This window comes from Gavialis gangeticus, unplaced genomic scaffold, assembly GCF_001723915.1.
Source record: "Gavialis gangeticus isolate Ggan-Ray unplaced genomic scaffold, GavGan_comp1, whole genome shotgun sequence".
NCBI lineage: Eukaryota > Metazoa > Chordata > Crocodylia > Gavialidae > Gavialis > Gavialis gangeticus.
Genome location: NW_017729004.1, coordinates 17,845,331 through 17,854,754, shown reverse-complemented (window position 1 = coordinate 17,854,754; position 9,424 = coordinate 17,845,331). Strand labels below are relative to the sequence as shown.

Sequence of the window (9,424 nt, the reverse complement as noted above, 5' to 3'; positions counted from 1 at the left end):
CCCTCCCCCACCACGCTGGGCGGTGACGTCACGCCGCGGCCTGGCCCCGCCCCCACGGCCCTGCTCAGGGGGTTTGGACCTGTTGTGTCCCCCCTGCCGGGGACCTGTCCCGGGAGCCCCAATACCGCGGCACGTACCGGGCCCAGGGCAGGAGCTGGGCCCAGCCAGGGCGGCCCCTGCCCGGGCCCCGGGGTTGCCACTCTGTCTGACGGGGGTGCTGGTCCTCCCCGCTCAGGTCTCTTCTCCTTTGCCGCGAGAGTGAAAGCCGGGCCTCGGGCTTGGGGTGACTAATGCAGGCAGGACCTGTCGTGCCAGGCCTGGGGGCCGGCAGGAGGGTGTGCGAGCGCTTGTTGCTTGCTCCGGGGCTTCACCATGCGTTCAACTTTCTTCCCACTGTTTTCTTTCGCAGGTGTCCGGGGTTTCCCGGGCTTGCTGAAACTTCATCATTTCTGTTGAAGTTCGTGAGATTTCAGGCTGGTTTATGACCACGAGAACAACAAATGCGTGGTCTGCCTGGCGGACAGAGTTGTTTGGGTGAATTGGATCTCCTTTATGAGACCAACTTCAGTCGATTCACCCCGTTAACCTTGTCTGCCTCTGTCCTTAGACGGATGCGGCTACCACCTGCACCCCTGGTCCGCCTGGGGGAGTTTTCCAGCTCTACCTATATATAATTAACACCAGGATAAAGCTGCGCCATGTAGACCCGGCCTTCGCAATAAATGGGGGTTTCGTTTTTGTTTTTCCTTTCCGCAGCTTGTGCTTCCAAAGGTTTCGAAGCGCTGTGAGTCGTATTGTAAATAGGTTTTCTTGTATCTTTACGGGAATGTCCAGATGGGAGTTAGGCAGGGGGTGACAATCATACTGAAAATTCACTCCCTGCATTATATCAGTAGTAAATCTCAGAAAACTTAGTGTCAGAACTGCAGGGCGATGGCACAAGTGGCCCAGGGAAGTTTTAGCATCTCCTTCATTGGAGACTTTCAGGAAGAGGCTGGATAAGTACTTTACGGGGATGGGTCAAGAATAGTGTCCCATGGAGTTAGTTGTGCATTTAGCGAGCAGTTTCTGTTTAGCCATTGAGCGGGGCTTGTCGTTCCTAGTGAACCTAGGTCCACCATCAGCATATAAGAGACAGGACTGCCATCACGCAGGGGAGTGGACTAAGTATCTGTGGAGGGACTGTTGAACTCTGTGGTCCTACTAGCTTTCCTGTGAAAGCAAGCCCTTAAACTTGAAGTTCAGAATTCATCAGAATTGCTATTTCCATGTTGTAGCCTGTGGAAATATTTCAGGACTTTTAATGCATCGTTTCATTGCAAGCCATAGCTTATTATAAGTCTGTTTCTCTATTCTACCTACATATGTAAGCCTACATATCCTACATGTAACATACCTACATGTTCCACTTATGGGCAAAAGCTGTCTAGGGCAGGAGCTGGCAACCTGTGTCCCCTGGGCTGAAACTGGCCTGCAGAGTGATTGGCTCCAGCCTGTGAAGTTTTGATCTGGCCTGTGGTGGCACCAGGGGGTCTGTGGTGAATGACGTGCCTGGGTGCATCCCCATTTTTTGCCCTGAGCCATACATCCCCCCTAGCCTTCCCTGCCCCCTTGTCTTGCTCTATGCAGCAGGCAGTGCTTCCCCTTGCTGCTGAATTTGCCACTCCCCATTGCGGTTAGGGACAGGAATTGGTGGTACATGGCAGAGGTGGTGGTTCATGGTGGAGGTAGGAGCAGGTGTGAAGCTATTGCCAAGGGGGATCTATGGTGGCAATTGACAGCTTGTGACGGTGGCTTGGTTGCAAGCAGTGGCCTGGCACTTTCAAAAAGTTACCAACCCCTGATCAAGTGAGATTTGGATGCCCCGTTTCTCTTGCATTCCACCCCTTTGCAGATTTAGCAGCTTGTATAATAATAACCAATCTTTTTTCCTTTTTTGGCTTCTGGGTGATTTTCTGTTTTGTTTTTATTTGAGTACCTGCCATGGTTGATTAAGGATTAAGGCTGATTAAGGATTTTGAAGTAGGGAAAGTTTTGCAATGCTATGAAATGTGGGAGACCGGCAGCAAAACTTTGAATCAGTGGCTAAGTTGGGGGGGATTTCATTTTGGGTATTGTGAACAGATCCAGAGCAGGACCTGATTTTACCTCTTTGCTTTTTGGTGCATTTGGGGAAATTGCTGATTTGAAGTGTGGTAATCTGAGTTTTCTGTTTACAGCAGTTTGTAGAATGTTCTTCTGGATGTATTTCATGGTGTCTAAAAAGTTAATATAGTAGTATTCCCGAGAGATTTTGATTGAAGAGTGGTAATTGTTAAACCTGTGATGAAAGTCAGTAAGTGAGTCTAGGTATACTACCACAGTGCCCAACCTTCTGGCCCTGCAGGCTGGATGAGTGGTACGGGACCAGTCTGTGGGGTCGATCTGGCTGCCTGCTGCTCTGATCTAGCTGTGGGCCAGATCCTGTGCAGGGTTGGGCCGGCCACATGCTGCCCTGATCTAGCTGCCTGCCCCATTCCGTCAGTCTGGCCACATGCCTGATGTGGCTCCTGCTGGCCTGCACACCAGATCCAGCTGCCCAGAGGGCTGCTAATTTGGCAGTGAGAGAGTAGTAATTCATGTTGCCACTGCTCCCTTGCCCCCAAATTTCTGGACTCTTGAGGAGCCCTGTGGGCCAGATGATACCATTCCAGGGATTGGGGTTGAGCTCCCCTGCCCAGTATAAGAAAACCCCTTTTCACCACACACTCTTGGTTGTCACCTGCCATCCCACATTTGAACCTATGAGAATGATCATCAAACTACTATGAGGACACCCTACAAACTGCTGTACTTGAAAAGAACCAGACCTTGAGAAGAATATTCCCAGTTCCCCTAGCTCTTAGTCTTCAAACAGCCCCTAACCTTGCCCAATGCAACGTCAGAAGTAAACTTCCTGATGATCAGCAGGCATCTAATGGGACCCAACCCTGCCTGAGCAATAAATGCAAGACCTGTTAACACATCTCTACTGCCACATCAGTCAGTTCTCCCCCAAAATCATAATTCATGGACCAGTCAATATACATGTGTCCCAAAGGGTGGTATATTTCATGCAGTGCACCAAATGCCCGCATGGCAGTAATGTGGGTCAACTTGTTGCCTGATCTTGAAGTTCTTGCACTCAGCTCTACCTGACACCTTTAGAAGATGAGCATGGAAACAGAAATTCATGAGCCTGTTGGATGCTAAATACCATGGACTTAGGCAGTGTTGAAGGGTGATAGTTGCTAAACCTGTGGTGGAAGTCACTACAATAGTGGCATCCAAGCTTTTGGCCTTACAGACTTCCATGGTCTATTATAATCTACCTAATATTTACTAACCTCTGCACTTCACAGGGGTAATGGCCCTCCTGAACAATCTTGTTCCTCCTTTATCGGGTTTTTACTGCACATCTGTCTGTTGGCTACCTAATAACTTCTCTTATATTGTGTTTGTGTTTTATAGTTGGAATTTTACACAAGCTTTTGTTCATTCTTCTACTTATAGCTCTGCTACATCCTCTCTCCCAGAGGCCTGAGGAAGGGGAATGTGATACCTAAAGGCTTGTCTTTGTCTATTCCAGCCATGCAGTTGGTCCAATAAAAGATCACTCGCAAGAGTTCTTGCCTCCCATGTTCTAAATGGTTCAAATTTGGCAAAGTTACAAGCCACCAAAAACTGTCTGAATAATGGAAGGTGTTGGATAGCTTTCATAATTGGTACTACTAGCCCTGCCTACAATGTGTTTATGCTTTCTCTAGGAAAATCGAGAGAACCTGATGAAATAGTATTGCTTGCTTCACCCCCAGTATTTTTTGAGTGCCTATAGTGTCAGTTTCCTTTGAAATTTGTAAGACGATCTTCTGATTTATCTCCCTCCCTGGTTTTGTAGGTTATTCAGCTTCTGAAAGCTGGGAAGGCAAAGGAAGTTTCCTATAATGCGCTGGCTTCACACATTATTTCGGAAGATGGGGACAATCCAGAAGTTGGAGAATCTCGTGAGGTCTTTGATCTTCCTGTGGTAAAGGTGAATAACCAGTATTCAAGACTGCAGAACTGTCAATGTGATTGTCAGCTGCAGCCATTGATTGTAATTTTGAGTTTAAGTACCCTTCTCAGTCACGTGATGCGTATAGAAAACGTGACATAAGTAATCTGCTTTGAAACTTGGCACGCCAGTTATTTCCTGAGCAACAGTTATGTAGGATGCCACAGCTTAGTATAAGGTTTTTTTTATCCCAACTGATTTGTCCCCCACATCAGTGAACTTTTTGTTGTGCCCTCTGGATCCTCCCTCCTCCTCACATAATGTTCTTAATCCCCTTTCCCTTTCTTGATCAGTTATTTAGTGCAATAAGGTCTGCTGAAGAAATTCTCCTGAAGTTGCTGGCAATGAAAGTAATTGTTGTCTGTATAACAAGTGTTTTGCTAGGCAAGGTGCTGGCAGATATGCATGTCTTTATGTACCTGCACCTGAAAGAGCTGATAGTACTGTAGGTAGATTCTCTAGAGCTTAGTATTTCCAGTTCTTTTGATGTTGTTGTGAGTCCTGCAATAATTGTTGTAGTTTTTTTGTTTGCTTTTTTCCCCTTAAAGGGCTGATACGTGCCCATGACAGATTCTCAGCTTTCATTAAATAATAAAAAAAATCAGTTTCCAGTTCCATGGTTGTGATGTTAAGTTTGGAAAAGATTAACCTTCAGAATTCATGAGGCAGAAGACAAATTAAGAATGTTCTATATACGATATATGATATAAAGTGAATTTTTTTGAATGCTTGAAATTTGGCTACAGTGAATTCATGTGGTCTGGTATATGATATAATCCATAGATTTGCATAGCCGTATAGATGTACAGGTAAACAATGTGATGCAAGTAATAGAAGCAAAACAAGAAGTAACAGAAGCATAACGAACAGCACTAGGGACAACAATAGCCTTTGTGTTTAGGAAAAAAAAGAAACAAGTCAATTTTCTAGGATGCCTTTAGGCTTTTTCATTACTAATAGCACTTAATGTTATGTTGTTTTCCACAGTTTGGGGCAGAAGTGAGAGAGAATAGGTTAGGGGCTATATAGAAATGCTGGATGTGTACAAGTCCATGGGGTAGATGCATCTGAGGGCCCATATACATCTGAGGGAGTTAGCTGATGTGATTGCAGAACTGCTGGCAGTGGGGAAACTGGCACAAAATGGGGAAGTGAATTTCTCAAGCTTACAGACCTGGAAATGGCTCAGGTTTCATGACTCCCAGTTAAGTATTCTTTCCACTGGACCGTGCTGCCTCTCAAGTTTTGTCTCCTCTGCCAACTTAAGGCTCCATTTCGATGAGCAATAGAAATGACCATGTTATAGACATGTTTTATAATGTGGAGTGCTCTCTGGCTTAATTCTGCAGAGTGGTAGTCATAGTGGTAGACACTACTTAAGTCTAGAGAGAGGGCTTGGAAACACAACTGGTGCTTTCCCCTTCTTAATGGATCTGACTTGATGTACTTCTTGAAATACTATCAACTTTTCTTTCCCTGTACTCACCAGGGGCAAGACTTTCTGCCACGTTGTTCAATCTGATCTGAAAACAATATAATGCAGTCATACAAATCGAGATCAGGCTTAGTGCAAAAAGACCTAGAATTAATGGAAAAAGAGTGTCTTAAAATGTAATAAAAATATAGAATAAGGATAAAAAAAAGGAAACACAAAAAATTATGGGGAGCAGAAATAGGGTTTCAGAATAAGCACACGCCTCTTGTCTCAGACAAGTCATTTTTTTCTGCTTCAGTTTCTCAGTTTGTAAAAGCTAATGATATCTAATATTGTAGAGAGGATTAAGTTACTTGTTTGTAAAACACTCAGAAAACGTAAGGTGAAAGACATTGTAGAATTAAAATGTTAAGAGTTTTTCATTTTTAATGTGTTGTTTTGTTACATGTTTATGTAAACATTGCTTAAAATATTCTTCATTGTTTTTGTCTTGCAGCCTTCCTGGGTGATCTTGTCTGTTCGCTGTGGAGTCCTTCTGCCGTATCCTTTCTATTGAGTAAAATGTAAAACTAGTTTTTGTGTGTTTAAATGTCAGAATTTGCTGAAGTAAAATAGCAAAACAATGACAATTGTGTTTAGTTAAAAACTAAAATCCAAGCAGCACAGACTATTAGAAGCATTTGAACATGAAATTGTAGATCTTCTGGAACTACTTTTTAAGGTTAAGGTATATCTGTACATAAATGTTTGCAGGATTTGGGCCTGGGATTCTAACACCAGTGTTATTGCAATACAGATAAACATTGAGGATCCTGGTTTTCTCTGCATAAAAATCCCAAATTCTGCGATTTAAAAAAAAAAAAAAGCCCAGATTTTGTGATTAAAAACCCTAAAATCCGTGTTTTTCCATGAGTAAACTGAAACACCATCTATTTATAGTATATATAGGTATCAGTTAAACACAATGTTTTATTGATACATTTACAATTTTAACGCCATTTGGAAGCCTACCAGTGCCTGAATCACTATAATAAAATCGTTTCTAAATACATATAAATTATGGCATTTGATTTTGGTTTTTTATCATGGAAAATCAGAGCTGCTTCTGTCCCCTTCATTCACCAGGGCACGAGTCCAGCTGTAACTGTCCCTCTTGCTGCTTTGTGATGTTGAGCAGCCCTGATATGCCAGTGCCCTGCCCCTGCCATTGCTCCTCACTCCCAATCCATAGCCCCCTGGCCCTACCAGTGCCTATCACTCCAGACCTGCTGCCCTAGGCCCCAGCCCCCCAGTGTGTGGGGAATGGGTGGTTGTGGGGAAAGGGGGTGTGCACACAGGCGATGCATGGGGAGAGCAAGGAGGGGCAGAGGTGAAGCATTGGGGGGGGAGGGGGAGGTATGTGCCCCCTTCAGATTTCTGCACCCACAGTGGGGTCTGGGCCAGACCTGCTCCCGGCAGAAGCTGGTAAAACCTGGCACAGGAGGAAGCACCACACCACCGTGGCCGCCAAGGTAAGGCACAGCAGCGGTGGTGATGCGGTGCTCCCTCCTGTGCCAGGTCCTACCCAGAGCTGGTCTGGCCAAGCTGCAGCCCTGCACCCTGTTGTGGGAGCAAAAATCAGAAGAGGGGGTGGGGGGCGGGGCATGTGCCTCCCCCCCGCTGCATTGCCTGTGCGCCATCACCTGTGCCCTTTCGCATGTTGCCTGTCATCCTCCTTCTCCGTGCCACTCCCATAGACTTACTTGGAGGGAGCTGCAGGAGCTGGTCTCTACTACAGTGCCTGGCTGCCCCGTGCATGTGCACATGCATGTAGCACCCCCTGTGTCCATGTCCCACAGCTCCAAACAGCCCCTTGCAGGCTGGAACTCTTCCAGGCTGTAATGGCAAACCCATGGTTTCCCAGGTTTTTCTCCTTTTAAAGAAAATCTGTGATTTTGTCCTTTAAAGGAGAAAATCCACGTTTTTCCACAGCAAACAGAAAGCCCAGGTCCCTGATAACAAGCAACTTGCCTGTATTTTCTGATCCTGCTTCTGATTAAAATAGAGCTTTAATGTTAATATGTTATGGTATAAAGCTTTGTGATGAGACACTGAGAGTGTACAGCTTGGCTGTGTACCTTTTAATTGATAAACTTTCACTGACCTTACTTTATGTGTGCAGCTTTACCTCTCCAAAAACCTGTATTTCACATTTTTTGTTGTACTTCTAAAATTAGTAAGCAAAGGTAGTGAAGTTGCCTTTAAACAAAATTGTGTCAGTTAGGTTTTGATGTTAAACCTTCATTGAGGTGAATAATATAGTGAATTCCAGGGCTTGAAAGTGTTTTCTGAAAGTCTGGCTTGACCAAGTAGCATGTTTCTCTTTGTCACAAAGCTTGTATCTTTTGAGCAAAGGGCGACAGATTCTTTTTTTGAATGAAAGCTGAGAATTTGCAGTAGTTTGGTCAATATAGTAGACATTTTAGAGAGGTTGTAAATTAATAAGTTATTTATTTAATTGTGAGATGTCAGTACTATTGGAGCATTTTTTTTTTATGTCTCAGTGAGTCATGTTCAGTATGTCTGGAGCAAGTTGTCTTGAGTGTCAGTAACAGGGCAGTAACTCCTGTGCCTGACAGTTTATCAGGGAGCGTGTTGCAAAGGCTGACGGTTCTTGATTCAGCACCGCAGAAATTGTTATGAAATCACTCTTGAGCAGTCTTCATTTTTATTTTGATGATCGTTTTGGATTTTTTTTAAATGGATCAGGCTAAGCTTCAAAATTTGACTGTCTTGTGAATAATTGGTGAGGAGAAATTGGCAAAGAAGCCAAAGATTAAATGGGTACAGTGTGATGTCTAGATCAGGATTTGGCTCGCTGGCAGGGCAGCATGGGGGAAGCTGCGTGTATTGCTGCTCACACTCCTTCTTTTCTGCCTGTAGAGGTCTTCAGTCTCCAAGACTGTCCTTCTGGAACGTTTGACAAGACTCACATTTAACAACATGAAAAAGTACAAGCTGTGGAGATACCAATTGGCGGAGAAAATACAGCTTTATTATTGCAATTTCAAGATACTGATGGTCAGATTTTTTAACAGACATTGCTAGGCTCACGTGTATGCAATCTGCATTTGCTCAGACACTCACGTAATTGTCTTCCTGACCAGACTGTGGACATAAATGATAGGCCCATTTCTGTCTACAGATAGCAACTGAGTAGTTAAGCAGTCTGAATGTGAGGCTTTGAAATTTGTTCTTTCTGAAAATGTTACCCTATGAGGAACTTAACAACAAAAAGGAATTAATTGATGCTTTGTTTTTCTGTGGACAGCCTGGCATTTGAGCTTAAATCTTAGAGCACGACATGTCCCTAGCATTATTTACTTTCTCCGCCCCCCAGTACAGGATTTGAAAGTTTGAAGAGGGTAGACTTCCTTTCATCTGTGAAAGATTCAGGATACTAGGAATATGCTTAATATACTTAATGCTTTCTTCATCTTGTTTCTTTTTCTTTTCCTTTTCATGTTTAAAAAATATTTACCAGACAGCTAGTAGAAATGCTGATTATGGGTGGACTCAGGTGAAACTGCTAGGAAATGGGAAGAGGGATAACCAAAAGATATGGAAGGAGTGGATTTGTAGAAGTCCTCAGAATTGGCCTAACTTCTGCTGCAGCTGAAATCAACAGAAGTCTGACCAATGTGCTCAGCAGAATGGAGGCACTGTTTGAGTGTTTTTGAAAATCCCACTCTTAATGTTTGGTTACAGCATTTATTATACTGCGAAAGGGCAAATGGCCTGTTGGCAGTACTGGGAATTAACTAGTTAATTAACTAGTTAAAATGGTAAAGAAATGGCTAACTTTTAACTTTAACCAGTTAAATTTTTCAGCTGTCGACTTTTAACTTTAGTTAACTTTTTTTTTTTTTTTTTTTAAT

General features: G+C 43.8%; 1 protein-coding gene across 1 annotated transcript in view; it reads left to right on the top strand.

The window, feature by feature from the left end:
* PAXIP1 (PAX interacting protein 1) overlaps nucleotides 1–9,424 on the top strand; it is a 77,306-nt gene that overhangs the window by 5,909 nt on the left and 61,973 nt on the right. Inside the window, exons 3-5 of the mRNA XM_019507941.1 lie at nucleotides 410–461; nucleotides 3,917–4,051; nucleotides 6,004–6,047. Of these exons, the coding sequence (XP_019363486.1) occupies nucleotides 410–461; nucleotides 3,917–4,051; nucleotides 6,004–6,047 (231 nt within the window). The remainder of the gene's footprint in view (nucleotides 1–409; nucleotides 462–3,916; nucleotides 4,052–6,003; nucleotides 6,048–9,424) is intronic.